The 17,809-nt window shown below is 43.2% G+C and overlaps 6 protein-coding genes and 1 non-coding gene across 16 annotated transcripts in view; 2 read left to right on the top strand and 5 right to left on the bottom strand.

The window, feature by feature from the left end:
- Window positions 1–106: 106 nt before the first annotated feature.
- On the bottom strand, window positions 107–7,753 carry LOC131259066 (phosphatidylserine synthase). 2 transcript variants are annotated; one of them, XM_058260485.1, is made up of 7 exons: window positions 7,624–7,721; window positions 7,002–7,549; window positions 6,252–6,510; window positions 5,733–6,185; window positions 5,315–5,650; window positions 5,134–5,218; window positions 107–2,094 (listed from the first exon to the last, which is right to left on the bottom strand). In XM_058260485.1, the coding sequence occupies exons 2-7, from the start codon at window positions 7,211–7,213 to the stop codon at window positions 1,982–1,984; spliced, it is 1,458 nt and encodes a 485-aa protein (XP_058116468.1). In that variant the 5' UTR covers window positions 7,214–7,549; window positions 7,624–7,721; the 3' UTR covers window positions 107–1,981. The 2 variants fall into 2 exon arrangements, with proteins under 2 accessions (XP_058116468.1, XP_058116467.1); XM_058260484.1 differs by having other exon boundaries at window positions 7,002–7,753.
- On the bottom strand, window positions 2,332–2,503 carry LOC131261577 (U11 spliceosomal RNA). The gene has a single exon (XR_009178194.1). It is a non-coding gene; the product is annotated as a U11 spliceosomal RNA (small nuclear RNA).
- Window positions 7,754–8,448: 695 nt separating the features above from the next.
- On the top strand, window positions 8,449–11,002 carry LOC131259580 (endoplasmic reticulum-Golgi intermediate compartment protein 3). The gene is made up of 6 exons (XM_058261104.1): window positions 8,449–8,657; window positions 8,733–8,891; window positions 8,959–9,181; window positions 9,246–9,598; window positions 10,335–10,536; window positions 10,601–11,002. Exons 1-6 carry the CDS (start codon window positions 8,570–8,572, stop codon window positions 10,734–10,736), a joined length of 1,161 nt encoding a protein of 386 aa, XP_058117087.1. The 5' UTR covers window positions 8,449–8,569; the 3' UTR covers window positions 10,737–11,002.
- LOC131259582 (reactive oxygen species modulator 1) lies at window positions 9,620–10,171 on the bottom strand. Its single transcript, XM_058261108.1, has 2 exons — window positions 9,900–10,171; window positions 9,620–9,839 (listed from the first exon to the last, which is right to left on the bottom strand). The coding sequence occupies exons 1-2, from the start codon at window positions 10,034–10,036 to the stop codon at window positions 9,731–9,733; spliced, it is 246 nt and encodes an 81-aa protein (XP_058117091.1). The 5' UTR covers window positions 10,037–10,171; the 3' UTR covers window positions 9,620–9,730.
- On the bottom strand, window positions 10,828–12,035 carry LOC131259581 (transcription termination factor 3, mitochondrial). Its single transcript, XM_058261105.1, has 2 exons — window positions 11,219–12,035; window positions 10,828–11,149 (listed from the first exon to the last, which is right to left on the bottom strand). The coding sequence occupies exons 1-2, from the start codon at window positions 12,009–12,011 to the stop codon at window positions 10,872–10,874; spliced, it is 1,071 nt and encodes a 356-aa protein (XP_058117088.1). The 5' UTR covers window positions 12,012–12,035; the 3' UTR covers window positions 10,828–10,871.
- A 182-nt stretch (window positions 12,036–12,217) lies between these two features.
- LOC131259579 (U4/U6 small nuclear ribonucleoprotein Prp31) lies at window positions 12,218–14,274 on the top strand. 2 transcript variants are annotated; one of them, XM_058261103.1, is made up of 6 exons: window positions 12,218–12,387; window positions 12,436–12,703; window positions 12,781–12,985; window positions 13,054–13,308; window positions 13,376–13,739; window positions 13,841–14,274. In XM_058261103.1, exons 1-6 carry the CDS (start codon window positions 12,322–12,324, stop codon window positions 14,177–14,179), a joined length of 1,497 nt encoding a protein of 498 aa, XP_058117086.1. In that variant the 5' UTR covers window positions 12,218–12,321; the 3' UTR covers window positions 14,180–14,274. The 2 variants fall into 2 exon arrangements, with proteins under 2 accessions (XP_058117086.1, XP_058117085.1); XM_058261102.1 differs by having other exon boundaries at window positions 12,218–12,703.
- A 1,872-nt stretch (window positions 14,275–16,146) lies between these two features.
- LOC131259577 (kinase D-interacting substrate of 220 kDa) overlaps window positions 16,147–17,809 on the bottom strand; it is a 31,826-nt gene continuing 30,163 nt past the window's right edge. For all 8 annotated transcript variants that reach the window (XM_058261100.1, XM_058261096.1, XM_058261098.1 and 5 more), the window contains one exon: window positions 16,147–16,971. In XM_058261100.1, the coding sequence (XP_058117083.1) occupies window positions 16,489–16,971 (483 nt within the window). In that variant the 3' untranslated portion in view covers window positions 16,147–16,488. The remainder of the gene's footprint in view (window positions 16,972–17,809) is intronic.

Consider the following 17,809-nt stretch of genomic DNA (forward strand, 5'->3'; position numbering starts at 1 on the left):
TGGTGTAGAGAATACAAACTTTTCGCATAGTTCCTCTTCATCATTATTGTCATCAATAGTGGAACTCATCGGGATGCCATGTAATAAAATATGCAAAACACTTTTATTTAACCTTAGCTTGTATATTTATCTTAATGGTTTGGTTTCACATCCTTACGCTTGCTTACGCATAATCCGTTTCTTCCTTCCAACGAAAGAAAGTTCACATCCAACGACAGAACACAATTAACAAACGAATGCCGTTTGGTTTGCCAACGGAAGCTTACCGTTTTGTCCCTGCCTAAATTAGCTACACATTTTTTTCCCTTTTTTCCCTTGGCTCCGCCGCACATTGGCATTAATTTAAAGAAGGAACTAACTTTGTCCAACCCATAGCTTCTACACTATTCTTGTTGGGAATTTTTCGATCGCGTACAAGTAAAACGAAAACAAATGTAATGGTAAAGTTTTTTCTTAGACGGGTTGCGTATTGGGTGGTGCGGACTGCGGATTTACTTTTCACCGTCCCCCGTTTTTCTGCTTCTTACTGACTAGAGAGATTTTGTTTGTTACCGGGAACATGTCTCCCCACACGTTTCACCTCTGCTAGAGCTTTGTCTTTTATTTGATCAGACATTCTTTTCTCCTATGCCCTTAACTATTTCTTCCTTCACGTAAGCCTTAGGCAATACCGATCTAAATTTGTCTTGTAAATGTCCATAATTTCGGAGGCTCAAGAAGTAGACCTTATAGGATGCGTTGGATATGTGATAAGTTCGTACATATCTGAAGAATTTAAAAAGGGATGTAGTACTGCAGTTTTTTGCTTATTGTTCGGTTTTACCTTAACTCGGATTTAAGAGGACTGTGAAGAGTAATTAGTAGTATTGTAGTTAGCAAGAATATTTGCATCCAACGGTGATGAATAAATTGAATACCGGTTCAGAGTGATTACGAACAGTTGCATGCAAAAAGGAAGCTTTTAAATATAAACCTATGACAATGCTGTTGGCTGTTACCTGACCGACCCTCGTGCCACGTGCTCCACGCCAGAATCGCTTCGAGTCTTATTTTCTTGTTAACCATAGCTCATAGAAAGTTAGCTTTAACATTTTTTGTACAGCGTGTAACACTATACACAGCTTAACACTATAGTCGCTTGTTCTACTGGATGTTGGGTGTGGTGCTTACTAGCGATAATTCAATTTAACTACCTAACCAACTTGCTCAGGAATTTTGTAATCTTCTCGCTACCGCTTACTAACCTAACCAGAGTCATTTTTTCGCGCTCAACGCCTCCTTCGGCGACAAAACAAAAAAAGAAAGAAACAAGCGAATAAAAGTTAACCAAACCAGGCAACGGATGTGCGGATTGTTCACTACGCTTAAGCTTTGTATAAAATTACATTACAACAGGATAACGGTGTTAGCAAGTGAGAAGCAACTATTTATCAACGTCATAATCGCTTTCGGTTTTGTTAGTACAGCAATTCAAATCAATGTAAAGCAGCAGTGTAGGCGGAAGAGTATTCAACATTTAGTGGTGTACTTGCATTTTTGTGTGTATATTGGGGTTTAATGGTTATGCGGAATAGTAATTGGGAAAAGTGAAGAACTTGAATCGATATGAAAAAACGTAGCCTCTCGTTCTTTTGTATATTAAAATTTAAGAAAATGCCTTTCCTTTACGATACAGTGAGTGCGTTAGAATTGTTTCTCGATTCATATAAGAATGTTACAACGATTGCCACGCACGCATCCCAGTTAGCGGTGGGATAAATACGTTGGCATGGAAAATCAAAGCCACCCTTTCGTTCAGCTTTTCGTCGTACACCGCGTGTGACGTGTCGTTTAGTGTATTTTTTTTTCCTTTTTATGGGAGATAAATGAACAGGTACGTTGGATCCATCTTCACGTATCTTGCTCCGCTACCACACCAATTCAAAGTCGGAGCGAAACACATAGCAAAGCTTCCACCCTCCATCAACTACCTAGTTTGTACCTAGTCAAGATGTTCGCGGGACGACGTCAGTTGAGATCGCGCTTTTTTGGTAGGCGTAGATTTGGGTGAGTTTTTAGCCGATGACGGGGAGCCACCACTGCCACCTTTGCTGCCTGTAGTGGGGAAGGGAAAGAAGAAAAGAAAGATGAGCAAAACAAATTATACTGGATGTTGAGAAAACAGAAATAGAAAAATACGAAAAAAGATAGCCAATTCAAGGAAAATGTCCACGAGAACAAGTGGCAAGTTGTGAAAGGATAAAACCACCGTAAAGTCGGAAGACGGAGCACAAATGGAGGCGCCACGTACCCAACATAGTAGGCGACATTGTCTTATGTTTTGAGTTATGAGAAGGCGCCGACGCAAGGAGAGTCGCAAGTCAACTGCCTTCAATTGGACAAAAATTACGTGCTGGATATGTCTTGATGGCCATACCCCACCGAAACGGTCACCTGGCTGGGATCAACCAACCCGGCGCCGCTTGGATGTGCCATACATGTGTACGAGGCAAGCACCCTTTTATTAACGCGAACTTCCGCGGATGGTCACTTTACTACCAACGCGCACCATGCTCCTGTAGCGATGCGTAAATTCACAAGGCGTGCGTTTCGAAGTTTCATTTGTCAATTCAAAATTCTACTCTTTTCTTGTAAAGAGTTTAGTATTTTATAAAAAAAAATATATATATAAAGGTCAAAGCTAATTTAAAACAAATTTGGTCCAAATGTTAGAGCACGTTATCAAGAATACTATTAACTCAAGGAAATTAGTTCGAAAATACTTTTAAGAATATCGATAAGTTTTAAGAAACAAAAAAATTTGGTTGAATCCCATAACAATCAAATTCAAGCCAAGAGTGATTTGTAGCTCCTTGCTCCGATGACCAGGATTTTCTAGTTTTATGAAATTATGTTGATTTCTTTTAAATATCACTCAAATATGTTTCGGTTTTCCTTTCAGCCAGAACGGCGGCTATCAGGAGAGCATTTACCCCAAGAGAAAAAACAGCACAACGGAAGTGCGTGTCGAGTGGAAGTTTCATGACATCACGAACAGTCGGGTTGGGAAAGCAAAAATCTATCGTAAATTACAAGTTCCACCGCATGGCATCAACTTTTACCAACCTTTGATTGGGTCATGAAATTAAACCGTCGCCACCCTCCGACTTCCTTACCACACGTCCCCTCCCTTCCTTGCATGATAGAAAATCATGTGGCCGGCAATACATTTCGCATTATACAGGGTGAGGGAACGTAAACACGCGAAACCGGACGTTGAACACACAGAATCAAACTGATTATCGGTGTCGGGAGTTGATATGCTAATGCTGCTAAAAAACCACTCTTGGCATCGTGTCAGAATGGACGGCAAAACGTTCTATTGCGATAGCATGACGGATTACCAGGACGTCTCTAGAGTATCGTAGGCATGGTTTTGTTTCTCTCTTTTTTTAGAATAATCAATTATTGCGATGGTTTGTATCCTAAATCTTAAATCTTCCAACATAGACCTGAGGAGGGACGAGGCTTCAGGGTTTGCAACAAAAAATGATGGAAAGGTTAAACACCATGCTTGTACCGGCGAGGTATCGAAATAAACCTTCGACCCTGGACATGACATTTCATTTCGAATGAAGAGAAGGAAATATGTTTGAAATCGATTTCGAAAGCGCTTGCAAACGGCGAAAGAACAATCAGCGCAAAGCGGAATTATGAAACAATCAAACAAGACTATCGTTCGCATATGATGTGGAATTCAAATAACGGCAAAAAGGCAAGGCAAAGTTCTAAGCAATTAAACCAACAGCAAACAAACAAGCAGAGGGATAACCATTGGCACATTTATCACAACACTAAGTACAGCGCAAAAACAGGCACACAACAGGCAGTTCTTCCTCATCAGTTCTTTGATTTGACGACTTTACAGTATCAGCAAAACAGTGAAACCTCCTTATCTGGCGCTATTTCGTACACGTACAGCTCTAATTTGCTACTTTCCTTAGGTTTTTTTTTGCAGGCTACCCTAAAATAAACAAAATACTGCAACGGTATCTTCGCGGCGGGTTTTGTTCTACACTGTGGGTCGCTGAATACTGAAACAATCGAATTTCTAATTTCACAATAGTACAGGCCTTTCCAGATTCAAACTATTTTGATTTTAATATCGTAGCTGGGACTGCTTATATCGACCATCTTCAGCTTTCCCCGTGCGTGCGCCACAAACAGCGGGTGGACGTAATACTCAGGACCTTATTTTTTAATTTCAGTTCGGTCGAGTAAAAGAAAATAAAAAACATACGACGTATTAAAGGAAATCACGAAACACTCGATGAAATCATCGCCCAAGCTTTTTTGTACGGTTGCATCGCATTTTGTAGCGTTATTAAATTATTTAGTTTTTGTAATAACGATTAGCGGATAACGAATGGAAATGTTTGACATTAAGTAAAATTAGAATGGAACATTATCAATTTCAATACTCAAACTCCCGATATAAATGAAAGTTAAAAATAGCATCGTTAACAGGGACGTAATAATAGAAACAACAAGGTTGGCTCAAACGTGTTTTTACATATTTGAAAAATATCTTCTTATGCATATGCCGTTGAAGAGAAAATTAGTTTTGCGAAAATGGAATATTGTAATATCTCGTTAGGATGCAATACATGACTAGACGACGATAGTATGTATCAATAATAGAAAAGGATTCATCACGATAAAAGATGCCAACGGTGGTTCGATGTTTCGTCAGCCAGATTATTCAACCATTATCGTTGCCAGCCGAGTAAAGACAGACAAAGAGCGAAAGAGCCAATGATTTTTTCCCCCTCTTGAGGTAATTTTGACGCCGATCGAAACCACGCGTTTCCAGCAGCTTATCGGCAGCAACGTACGATTAACGAGTAACCGGATCGCGCCTGATAACAAGGTCGCGTCAGCCAAGTGAGATTTGCATCGCCTGATGCTCGTATGCTCTTCCTCTACCTCTCCTTTTGGTCCCGCATCAAACAGTTCCGCGTAGTAATCGGACGCTTGAATTGATGATGATTCAAACCCGGAATCGACCGATCCGTACGAAAAGGTGGACTTTGATAACGACCGCAATAGCAGAAGGCATTAAAAAAAAAGAAACAAAAAAAAACTCATACGCACCTTTCGAGTCACCGGATACAACGGCAGAGTCTTTAAACGTGCGGGTCGGTTGTTTCACGGGTGAACCGTCTCGCGAGTCATCCTCCTAGAAGAGAGTCAAGGAGAAACAATGTATCAGTAAAATGGGACGCGAAGAGATATGCCATCGACGGAAGACGATGCGAACGAGATCTACACTTACGCCAACGTATCGATGCCACAGCATGCATCCGTACACGAATAGCACCGATAGGACGGCCTGTATGATAAGCCAAACGACAATGTTCTTTGTCTGCGTCCGCTCGAACAGTTCCTTGCCGTTCTTGATGCAGAGGATGGCCTCCGATACCAGGATGGCAATGTAGACCCAGCATTGGGTGCCAAGCCGCTTGCACCGCGTGTCCGTCACGTAGATGTAGTACTGCCGAACCGAGGGCGCCGTAAAGAGGCCGACGAATACGAGCCGACCGATTACGACCGGGTGCGATGGTGGCATTTCGAAAATGTGCTTCAGGAAGAACGTATTTAATTCAGTCAACTGGGGATGTGAAGAGAGTGTTCAAACGAAAATTAGTAAAACGTTACACTTTTTTCCGCGTAGTAAGAACTTGCTTGATTACCTGCCAGAGCAAAACCAACTGACAGACGGCAAAGAAGCGCATGTAGGTGCACTTTGGATCAAGCCACCGCACCGGGGCCCAACTTTCCGGTGTGAACTGCAGCACCGCCCGCTTGAGTTTGCCAGTGGTGGACGAAATGTCGCGTATGCTGGCCCACTTGTACTCGCGCATTTCCAGCAGCTTGCAGATCTTAAGCCCGCACCAGATGCCCAACCCGTTGCAAACCAGCACGTCCAGTATCAGCGCGTCCCACCAGCATTCGGCAAAGTTCGGCAGCAGATGGGCGAATGTAATTTCCGTAATCTCCCACATGACCGAAATGGCCCACAGGATGCCCATGTGGCGGATGAGCACCGCCTTAAAGGCCCACCCGAGGAAGTGACCCCAGGCGAACACATCCACGTGCGACCAGATACGCTCGAACGACATATCCGAACAGTTGGCTGCGTATTGCTACGGGAAACGATTGAAAAAAGGTTAATAAAGAAGAAAAAGTCACACCTTTTTTGCATTTCTCACCTTCTCCATATCGATGTGGAAATCGCGCAGTTTCGGATCAAACCAATAGATGATGCCCATGATGGACTTGTAGTCCTGGAACATGAAAAACTGTAGCAGCATCAGATACAGCACCGAGAGGCCAAATAACATCCGCCAAACGACCGGATGTGGCCGTGTGAACGGTCCATTGGGGAAAGCTAGCACCGAGATTATCAGGAAGAAGAATATCACGCACACCATGCCGGCCCAAATGTTCTCCTGTATGTTTGATTCATCGCTAATGGAAAGAATGTTGAGAAAATTGTAGTACATGATTAGTTATAAATTGAATAAATTAAATACGCATTCTTCTTTTCCTTTCTTTTTTTAAAACAAAATATGCTAGCGCAATGTGCGCAAACAATCTTCTTCCTCGTGCACAGGAAAGACGTTTTTCTTCAGCATCACAGCAGGCTTGAGTTGCGCAAATCTACAACGCGGAGACGAGCACACGTTGTCGCCGTATCAGTTCGAGTATCGAACGATCGATTATCTAACCAACATGCGAAGTGTGTGCTTTTTTTATCCACCCGATGGGGTTCAGTGAATTATGCACGATTTATTCTACCACAATTTCTTATCTTTGTTCAAAGGGCAGTTTCGCCGTTTCGTGCATTTTTAACAAGCCAACATACTGTGTCTGCTGGAGACCTGGATTTTGCTTTACAGTTTGGAACTACGATAAAAGAAGGCCTGTTTGAACGCTTAAGGACGGATACGGCTACTTACCGGACGAAAGCAAAGTACATCACGCCAAAGATCGAAACGGCCAGCAGCGTAATCGTGTGTGGTTTGTAGAAGAAGTTGAGGGATATATCGTCGACCGGCCGCTCGTTGATGAACTTAAACTCGTTGACCGCCATCGTGTGCTGCGATGCATGTAGTAGCGATTCACTGCCAATGCCACCGTCTGCCGGCGGGGGGCTGTTCCGTTTTTTCATCGTGCCTCACCCGGTTCTGTAGCAACGATGGACCGGGAAATGTTGCTTCCGCTACGCTACGGATCACCGATGTTTACAGAGGCGATTGGTAACCCCTGTACCTTCGTTCTATGTTGTGTGCAGAAACTAGTGCAGGACCATACGGATGGCAGCGAAACCCTTTTTTATTTCCTGTACGTATTTCTTCTACAAAACCGCTGATTCAATGGTTCAATCGAGTATGACCTCGGCGGAGATTCCTGTTGTTGAACACACACAAACGCTGCCGATGGTTGCTTTGCGCTGCCTTAATTTAATTAGAATCGATCCTATCGAGTTGGTTCCCCAAAAAGCAAACTAGATACGGTTGGAGATAAAAAGAAATCTGTGGTGCAAAAACGAATCGGATGATTCGGTGCGGTTCACTTCACTTTTTTCACAGCAACTGTTTCGGGAAAACTGGTGCAGCCAAGGCACAGTTTACCACGGGCTTTTTTGGTAGCACGGAGCACGGCGGAACTAGAAGCAGCGCACAGGATTTCACACTTGCCCGACCGACGGTCCGCGAAGAACTCGTACAATTTCTCTTTAGAACCACAATTGATTACATCAGAGAGGCATCTGACAGGCGGTTGTGTTTCTGATAACCACGAAACGTTCAACCTGTGGTCACAGCTTTCCGCAACCGCATGCGGTTGCGTTTTTGATCTGTCAAACGAGCACAATTTTTTGGCAAAAATAATACTTTAATGTTTGAATACACCACTTATATGAGCATACAATCTCATTAAAGTCTACTAGGTACAATATTTACTGTTGACATATAAAAACGCAAGAGTCTGCGGCAAGAATCAAGCTCGTTTGATTTTTTAGTACAGAAACCGCAAGGTCTTGCGTCTGCGGTGACAGCCCATGACAGCTCCTATCTCTCCCATGGGAAAAAACGCAACCGCATGCGGTTGCGCAAAGCTGTGACCAGGGGTTCACCGCGCCGTAACGCAACACTTTCGAAGCGCGCGCGTTAATTTGTGAATACTTTATAAGCAATGATTGATTCGCGAAGTAGTACAAACTATGAAAAATAATTTCTAGAATTGTATAAAAATACCAAAACCCCAATTTTCTTTGTGCTTACGCTAAAAATCGAAAATGTTTTCCACATGGCGTAACGATACCGGCGCTTTGACGTCTGTCACTAGAATGTCAGTTTCTGTGATAACAACAATCGTGGATTTTTCGCATTCGGCTACGTGTTTGCAAACGACACGAATTTCTAGGTTTTGTTGTGCATGTTTTATCCAGTGAATGTTTTTTACCGTGTCCGTTCTACTCGTTACAACCGGAACAATCCAAGATTCTGTCCATTAAATCCAAACTATGAGGTTTCTAGACTCTTTGCGTCGATTAGATGCCTATCCGAAGATAGACAATGAGTTTAGCATTCGCACGGTTAGCGGAGCGGCACGTAAGCAGCATCTAATCAATGCATCCTAATTTGAATGTGCAGTAATTTTCCAATTGCTTTCCACTTCTATTGCAGTCACGCTTATAAGCACAATCGTAATTGTAACACTAGTGATAGGCGAAATCAATGCCTACCTTTCACCAAACATTTCCGAGGAGTTGTTTGTGGATACGACCCGCGGGCACAAGCTTAAAATTAACCTAGACTTTACCATACCTCGGATATCTTGTGACTGTAAGTTATGGACCCTGGATGCTACTTTGGGGGTTATTCTGAAAGGGTTGTCATCTTTATTCGGCAGACGTTTCACTAGATGCACAAGATTCCACCGGAGAGCAGCATTTGCACATTGAGCACAATATTTACAAACGGAGGGTGGATTTAAACGGCAATCAGATTGAGGAACCTAAGAAAGAGGACATCCAGGCTTCGACTAAACGCATTGCGAGCACCGAGTCACCGGTAACCACAACGGTCAAGCCAACCTGCGGTAGTTGCTATGGTGCTGAGAGAAATGCTTCACAGTGAGTTTAAATCGAATTTTTTATTCAAAAGTTTATCTTAGCTAACCTGAGCCTTGCTCTTCAGATGCTGCAACACCTGCCAGGATGTAATCGATGCCTACCGAGAAAGGAAATGGAATCCGAATGTGGAGGATTTCGAGCAGTGTAAAAATAGCAAAGATGGTAGTGTTGAAGGGAAAGCCTTCAGCGAAGGATGTCACATCTACGGTACGATGGAAGTGAACCGTGTCGAGGGTCGGTTTCATATCGCACCGGGCAAAAGCTTCTCCATCAACCACATACACGTCCACGACGTGCAACCGTACTCCTCTGCACGGTTCAACACGACACACAAAATCAATACGCTTTCGTTCGGTGAGCAGTTTGGTTTCGGAACGACAAGACCTCTGGATGGCCTTATGGTGGAAGCAACGGAAGGTAAGCCAATGGAATGTTCAGTTCATTTATGGTACAGCTAATTTATTCGTAACATCTTAAACGTAGGACTTTTAATTTTACCATTCAAATCATGTTCCGCGCACACAACTGCGGTTGGCCATTCTGCCCCGTTTAGCATCGAATTCCCGTTCCGATTGCCATAAATGTACCAAAAGTACCACCTCCCTGAACCATCACTTTACCAACATTGTTGATTAGTTCTCGGCCGCGCAACCCATATCTGTAGAAACAAACATGAATTACCATCCATTGCGGGATACAAGACTTTTTTGCGTCTTACCTCAATGCTGAGAAACCACCAAATAGGGCTCCGCTAGCCATCCCTACGCAGAACCCGATCGTGAAGCCCATCTTCATGCGGTCAAAGCAGCTTGGCTGCTGGTTCTGATTGTATACACCACCCGGTACTGCTGGCATCCTGAATTTCTTTTCTTACACTATCTCGTTGAAATTCTCAAATTTGTTGCCGGTTAATGGCAAAATAGTTGAAAATTGTTTGTTGCAACTATGCACAAATATCACGTAATCGAAGTGTGTTATTTTGACATTTCTACCAAGGTGGCTCCTTAGAGAGGTGAGCTCAAAAGCCTCGTCTTGGCAGCTATGTTGAAATGCAATTGGTTTTATGGCTCTCGTGATTGCTGCAGTTCGATGATATTTTACCATAAAAGATTTTTCTGGAATTTTATTAATTTCAAATTTATTTCCGTTACAGGTGCTATGATGTTCCAGTATTACATTAAAATAGTTCCAACGATGTTCGTGCCGCTCAATGGACCGACTCTCTATACGAATCAATTTTCCGTAACAAAGCACCAGAAAAGTGTGACTGCCATGAGTGGCGAAACGGGAATGCCTGGCATATTCGTCAACTACGAACTGTCGCCGTTGATGGTAAAATATACGGAAAAACGAAAGTAAGGATAAACTTATGATCAAAAACTGGAATTGAAACTAAAAACTTGGTTTTTTCTATCCCAGCTCAATCGGACATCTCGCTACGAATGTATGTGCAATAATTGGTGGCATCTTCACGGTCGCTGGCATAATTGATTCTGTGCTCTTCGCTTCCATCCATGTGATAAGACGAAAAATTGAGCTGGGAAAAGCCAGCTAATGTCCATTCTAACATTTTAGCCGAATGAAAACGAGAATCTCTATCTACGCTCTTCTACTATTTCAAATTCCAACCAATACGATATTTTTTTCTTCTGTTTATTATGCTGCATAGACTAAAATATATTTTTATTGTTCACAGTGTTTTCAAGAAGCGATTGAAGCATTCCATGTTCGATTTGGCTATTTCTGTAACAAACTTCTCATCGGTCCCTTCGGCCAGTGATTTTAGCGGAATATAAAGCTCCTTCCTGGGGTCATATTGTACCTTGCCGAGAAATTTTAAGAACCCGTGTCTTTGTTTGATCCGAAAATCACGTGTGAGCAGCAGATCGGGTGTTTTCAGAATATCCTCGTGCGAAATTTTCATCCTTCGGTGGACGTAGTCGAATCTGTACTGCAATGCTTCCGTTTCTGTGAAAAATGGACAGTAAAGCATTAGTTCCACCTGTTTAAAGCGGATCGCGATCATTTTCCACTAACTTATCATCCATATCCTCGGTTTACTGAGCAGCAATTGTTTGACCTCATCCTTTCCAAATCCCATTTCCTCTTGCACTGTGAATGTATTGCGACGCACGTGCTCGAGGTTGTAGGTGATTAATCGAGGCTGTTTGGTCGCCACCATTCGAACCTCGTTTCCCGCTAGGACGAAAGTTTTTTGAAAAAATCCGAGTCGCCGATCGATACGTTTGGTGTTGATCATCAACCAGAATGGGTTTTTCGTCACAATTCGGGTAATTTCTTCTGGCATGAACTGTTTTGATTGTAGGTAGTTGACTCTTGTTTGCAAATCATTCAGATCTTCCTTGAAAATCAGTGGATTTTTTGTTAGAAGTTCTCCCAGCATCTCCGCCGGTACGCCGGTGTCGGTGAGGAACCGAATGTGGTTCTTCATGTCACGCTCGAAATCCAACCCAAGGACATACTGGGGTATTCCTTTGCGCTTTTCAAGCTTGTGTAGTTCTACACCGAGCGAGACGAGCTGCTGCAGGGTGTGCGATTTGTTGACGTACGCCGCAAAGTTGAAAGCAGGTTTCGTGTTTGGAAAAGCTTCTACCGAAAGCGGATCCGGCACCGGGTCCAGCACAGATCGATTCTCCTCCCGAAGAATTTGCTGAAACTCCAGCTCCAGATTGTCTTCGTAGCGTTGTAAAGCATTATGATGTGCTGCGGGGACGGTTATACCGGAGCATATTTTCCGGACACTTTGTAGATGTGCTGCACTTCGAGTCGGTGAAGCGAGATGGATTATTTTTGCAATGAAACTACACATTTTGGTGCACTTGCTTGGAGATCGTAGTTTGCATGCGGTAATATTTTGTTTACAAATTTAATCGAGATTGTCAAACTTAAAACATCGCTTATAAATAACATCGAACAGAGCTTAAGGTACCTATAGCGAGTGTGAGACAATCACAGCTTCATGGCAGAACCTTGGTTGGAACATTTGTCATTTTCCCAAAGTAAACAAACAAACCGGTTGTTGTTCGCTATTCTCAACGCGCTCAAAAAAGCATTTCAGCTATTTTAGTGGTATTCTTGTGCTTCGTGATAAATTCGCTTGAAAATCAACTTGCTTCAGCATGTCTCTAGCAGATGAACTACTGGCCGACTTGGAGGACGACAACGACGATGATGAAGAGCTGGAGGCAATCAAGGAGGAAACGAAATCGGTGGCACCAGGTGACGAGGGACAGGACGATCCGGAATCCGGTGGCGAAGAGGAAGCTCTCATATTCGACGTGAAGGATGAACAGATGGAAATCAATGTGTCGGTCGCGACCATCCGTGAAATCTGCAAACTGCGCGACTCGGATCGACTGTCCAATGTTTTGCAGCAGATCGAAAAGTACGCCAAAAATCCTCGCACCACGAACGAGATGGTCGGTAACGTGGAGTCAGATCCCGAGTATCAGCTGATAGTGGAGGCAAATAATATAGCGGTCGACATTGATAGTGAAATTTGTAAGTAGTATGAAAATAACCCTTGGGAGAGAACGAGAAATATTAATTCATCCCATTCCTTTGATTCAACAATGCAGCAACCATTCACAAGTTCGTGAAGGATAAGTACCAGAAACGGTTCCCGGAACTGGACTCACTGATTATGGCAGAAATGGACTACATACGGAGCGTCCGCGAGCTTGGCAATGACCTGGACCAGGCGAAAAACAACGAACGTCTACAGGAAATCCTCACCCAGGCCACAATTATGATTGTCTCCGTGACCGCTTCCACGACACAAGGGTACGCCGTTTAGAACATCTATGTTTTGGGGATGAAGTTCTCACTGGGTTTTTCTTTTCTCCTCGCAGTGTCAAGTTGGAACAACACGAGCTGGAACAAATCCGGGAAGCCTGTGACATGGCCGTCGAGTTGAATGATTTTAAGAGCAAAATATTCGAGTACGTCGAAAGTCGCATGACGTTCATTGCCCCCAACATGTCGATGATCGTGGGTGCGTCAACGGCGGCCAAGTTGGTCGGGTTGGCTGGTGGGCTGACCAAGCTTTCGAAAATGCCGGCCTGTAATGTGCAGGTGCTCGGAGCACAAAAGAAGGTCCTGTCCGGGTATGTAAAAGTCAGACACAATTTTACCATATTGTAATCTCAATATCGATCTCCCTTGTTTTTTCAGTTTCTCAAAGGTGGCCATGTTACCGCACACTGGCTACGTCTACTACTGTGACATTGTTCAAGATACTCCACCTGATCTTCGGCGCAAGGCAGCTCGTTTGGTGGCGGCCAAGTGTACCCTTGCGGCGCGAGTCGATGCGTCGCACGAAAGTCATCTGGGAGAAATTGGCCAGCGGTTCCGGGAGGATATCGAAAAGAAGCTCGACAAGTTGCAGGAACCGCCGCCGGTTAAGTTCATCAAACCCCTGCCGAAACCCATCGAGGGCGGAAAGAAAAAACGCGGTGGAAAGCGAGTGCGACGAATGAAGGAACGCTACGCCATGACGGAGTTCCGCAAGCAAGCCAACAGGATGAACTTTGGCGATGTAAGTCGAATGCAATATCGTAAAACATTTCAAATCAATTTTCTTTCCATGAAACAAATGCCTTTCAAACTGACATGTTCACCACTTCTTCCCCGTAATAGATCGATGAGGATGCCTACCAGGAGGATCTCGGGTACACGCGGGGCACGATCGGCAAGGCCGGTACGGGGCGCATTCGTCTGCCGCAGATCGACGAAAAGACCAAGGTGCGGATCAGCAAAACCCTCCAGAAGAACCTACAGAAGCAGCAGCAGGTTTGGGGTGGCAGCACGACGGTAAAGAAGCACATTTCCGGTACGGCGTCGAGTGTCGCTTTTACGCCACTGCAGGGACTGGAAATCGTGAACCCACAGGCGGCCGAAAAACCGAGTGGCGAATCGAGCGCAAAGTATTTCTCCAACACGTCCGGGTTTCTGTCGGTTGGTAAGAAAACGACCTAAAGGGAAAATAACGCTTAGGGAGTCCCTTTAAACGTTTTCGAGTGATTGTGGAAAGAGAAGCTTGAAATTTAAATGGAAATAATAAATAAATTAAAAGCAAGTATCGCCACTTACATTTTATTACTTTCCATTCAAAGATAACCTATAAAATCGTTGTGCAATATCCTAATTCTTGTCAATTAGTGCATAATGAAAATGTAAACTGGACACTAGAAGGGTTCGGTGGGAGCTCTAACTATCTACACGCTTCGGCAGGTAATGCCTACCATCCCGCACGTGGCAGCAGCATTTTATTTCTTTGAAACTTCCGGCTCTATGAAACTGTACTGTCTTTTAACTGGAAAGGTTTCATAAAAACATAACAAAACGGGGGGAGGAAAAGAGAAAATAAATTCAGAACCAAATTCGATAATGACAACGGATTGTGAATTTCCATTAAGTTACCTCAACCTGCTCCAAGGGTGGGTGGTAGTCGTGGTGGTTGTCTGGTCAATTGAATGATTTTTGTCCCGATTGTTTTAGGTCAGATTTGATGCGATTAGTTGCTGCTAGTCAAGTGAAACACCCCTATTCCGGCTTCCCCTCCCCATCCCGTTCACTTACCGACCAGCTTGGATTTGTTCAGCTTCTCATTCAGCACCTCGATGAACGTTGGCGTCACGTTTCCGTCCGCATCGCACATCGTCACCCGCTTCGCGTCACCCTTGCGTATACTTCCGGTCGGTTTGAGAATGGACCCCGCTTGCCTCGGGGCGGGAATCGGCGAACTTCGCATGGACACTAGAGCGGCGGAGGGTGGGGTAAACGTTGTGGGACCAAGGCAACAGGGTTGGATAACAAGGATCGGCACAGTTGAAATAAAATGGCACAATAGAGCAAGTAAGGCACACTTTGATCTTTGGCAAACAAGCAAAAAACAAAAGTACACTCCATAAAATCACACCACGAGTAGATAGAATGCAGAATTCATTAGGGTATTAAATGGAATTATCAATCGGCAAGAATTAATTGTAGAAGAAAGCAGCAAACCTCCAGCATGAAAATCAAACACGAGAGGAAAACCAAGACCAAACGCTCAACAGTTTATCCGCATGTCTTTCTTCTTTTATGGTGCGTTTCTTCTCCTAACGCAATGGAAAATAAATAATTTTCGCAAGTAAGTTTCATTTTTGACTTTATACTTTCTAGGTGACCCTTTCATTTCAAGTTCTTTTTTCAACCTGTTTTTTTCTTTTGTAAGAATCCATTGGACCATGCAATGGAGGATTTATTCAATTATAAGTCCTTGAACGGTTAAGCATACATTGGCCTAAATATATCTATGTCTATATGTATATAGTTAAACAGTTCTCTATCCTTAACGTATTATGGCGCTCCCCTAATCCTTAAGACTCTCTTTTCATTACTTTATTGTATGGTGAGTGTGATTCAAGGAAGAACTGCTTTCTTTCGAACGGTTCTACCAAATCGAGTCGGTTTCAGTTCGGTACTAGGGGGGAGGGTGTTGCTTGTTGGTCACTAGGAATAGGGGGTCGTTTTTCGCGTTTCTCTACGGGTTTTCCTGTATTTATTTTTAATTTGTATATATATATCCTATAATTTGTTCTAATCGGCAAGAAATGTTCTATTACATATAGATTTCTCATACCATTCCTCTTTTGCTTTCTTTTTTTTCATTTCTTTACATTTTCCCGGTTGCATTGAGATGAGTTACAGCAGCTCACTAGCAATAGTATCACTTTGGTTGCATCTAGCGATCCCCTCCACCCACACGGCTGGGATACCGCCACGTCGTGTAATACTTTTTAATTGTTTACCCCATTAAACTAACTCCCTACGGCTTTTGTTTTGTGAATCTATGCGTTCGACAGTTCACTTTCGATAATTGCACTATCATTTTGAAATTGCTTAGAGATGAATGACCGAACAGGTCAAAATCTCTAAAATTAAAAAAAAAAAAATTGAAATTGCTTGCCCCTTGGGCAAGGCTTTGGAATGCTTTCGAAAGGAAAAAGTAAATCAAACTAATGGTGTTGGTGAATACACCGAGCTCGTTGAGGAAAAAAAAACCGGGGACGATAAAATGATAGAAAAGAAATAGTACTAAAAGAAAACACACATGACGAGAACGGCACCGACGATGGTGGCACCTTTCTGGTAACGCACAAACAACACACGGCAAACGACATGAACAAACGGGACCAACCGGCAGCAACCGTAATTCTTTTGTATGATTTAAATTGATTTATTGCGAATGAGGCTGCATTGCATTGCGTGCTGCGAGAATCGATTCACCGGATGGAAAGTTATTAAAGCTTTGTGTCGTTGATGTTGTTCACGGTGGAGGCGGTGGTAGCGGTGACGTTCGTACCGCCAGAGGACGACGACGAGGACGACGGTACGATAAACTGCGGAACGACCACCACGCTGGTCAGCGAGTCGTCGTGCAAGCTGTGTGAGCGACTCTGCCGCCGGGCCGACCCGGAACGGGAAATGGACAGACCGTAGCTACCTCCACCACCACCACCGCTGACACCACCAACGCTGAGACCATCGTCGCCATTCAGCGTACCATTGCTGGTGGCGAGATCGGTGAGGTTCGGGTTAGTAAGGTTGTAAGTGAGCCGCGGCGGTGAACCGATTTCCGAGCTTTCCCGTATGGGCGCCAGGTACTGTGTGCTAAACATCTCACCGGTTGGGCTGGGCCGCTCGCTGCTGCTCACCACGTCCTCGAATGCGTCCTCGTTCAGCGTTTGCAGGGCACCGCAGATCATCTGTTCCTCCAGTGTCACCTGGCCGGGAGGGAAGTCGTGAAGAATATTTCCCCGCGGGGGAAGATAGAGAGAGATAAAATTAAAAATTATATAAGAATGATTTAAATTATTGTTTTCACACAATCAAGGGAGAAAAAATATGACACATTTTTGGATTCAGGCTATTGGTTTTCTCAACACATTGGGGATAAAGAACGGAAAACTACTCTAAAACGGGGGTTTAAATTAAAACACAACAAGTACTATACACCCGACGGTACGCACAGCAGAAAATATGAATAAAAGGAGAAAGCATTCTTCCGGAAAAGTAGATACTTCTTTCATGTTGATTTTCAATATCTCTAATCTATACTCAACTTATATCAAAAGAAAAGTAAAGCTGAACAGATCTAATTTGGCAATAAATTTAAAAGTAGATAAGTTTCGAAGTTTTAAGAATTTGTGGTCCAAAAATTTAAATAAAATAAATATCATTAATAAGGGTAATAAATTTTTACTCCAACTTTTTAGAACACAAAAAGTGCTACATCTGTATGCAATTACGCTCTTTATCTCTCTCCGGTTAAAGGCAAAAGCACAACAAATCTACCCCAATTTATTTCAATATTATTCTTATATTTTATGTTTATGCTTTATGTGTAATATAATTTATAAAACTGGAACACTTTTATATATTTTTTTTGTTTTGTTTCGTTTTAGTTTCATTTATTTTGGATGGAAAACTGCAGAAAAAAGATTAAGATAATACATGAACACGAATTTCTTGGGCTCCTAGCTATTTCCAAATTTGTTGTATGGTATATGAAAACTAAGGCAGATTTAATGGACCAAATAAGGGTTTAGCACAATACGTAAA

The sequence above is a fragment of the Anopheles coustani genome, chromosome 3 (genome assembly GCF_943734705.1).
Source record: "Anopheles coustani chromosome 3, idAnoCousDA_361_x.2, whole genome shotgun sequence".
Taxonomy (NCBI): Eukaryota; Metazoa; Arthropoda; class Insecta; order Diptera; family Culicidae; genus Anopheles; species Anopheles coustani.

Bases quoted from the DNA above. Each gene is read 5' to 3' on its own strand.
- LOC131259580 (XM_058261104.1), top strand. From the start codon at position 8,570: ATGAGGTTTCTAGACTCTTTGCGTCGATTAGATGCCTATCCGAAGATA. The intron at 8,658-8,732 runs GTAAGCAGCATC...CTTCTATTGCAG, and splicing joins CACGGTTAGCGGAGCGGCAC to TCACGCTTATAAGCACAATC. The intron at 10,537-10,600 runs GTAAGGATAAAC...TTTCTATCCCAG, and splicing joins AAATATACGGAAAAACGAAA to CTCAATCGGACATCTCGCTA.
- LOC131259582 (XM_058261108.1), bottom strand. From the start codon at position 10,036: ATGCCAGCAGTACCGGGTGGTGTATACAATCAGAACCAGCAGCCAAGC. The intron at 9,840-9,899 runs GTAAGACGCAAA...TTGTTTCTACAG, and splicing joins GGTGGTTTCTCAGCATTGAG to ATATGGGTTGCGCGGCCGAG.
- LOC131259581 (XM_058261105.1), bottom strand. From the start codon at position 12,011: ATGTGTAGTTTCATTGCAAAAATAATCCATCTCGCTTCACCGACTCGA. The intron at 11,150-11,218 runs GTTAGTGGAAAA...CATTTTTCACAG, and splicing joins ACCGAGGATATGGATGATAA to AAACGGAAGCATTGCAGTAC.
- LOC131259066 (XM_058260484.1), bottom strand. From the start codon at position 7,213: ATGAAAAAACGGAACAGCCCCCCGCCGGCAGACGGTGGCATTGGCAGT. The intron at 6,186-6,251 runs GTGAGAAATGCA...CGTTTCCCGTAG, and splicing joins TCCACATCGATATGGAGAAG to CAATACGCAGCCAACTGTTC. The intron at 5,651-5,732 runs GTAATCAAGCAA...TCACATCCCCAG, and splicing joins AGTTGGTTTTGCTCTGGCAG to TTGACTGAATTAAATACGTT.
- LOC131259579 (XM_058261102.1), top strand. From the start codon at position 12,322: ATGTCTCTAGCAGATGAACTACTGGCCGACTTGGAGGACGACAACGAC. The intron at 12,986-13,053 runs GTACGCCGTTTA...TTCTCCTCGCAG, and splicing joins ACCGCTTCCACGACACAAGG to TGTCAAGTTGGAACAACACG. The intron at 13,740-13,840 runs GTAAGTCGAATG...TCCCCGTAATAG, and splicing joins ACAGGATGAACTTTGGCGAT to ATCGATGAGGATGCCTACCA.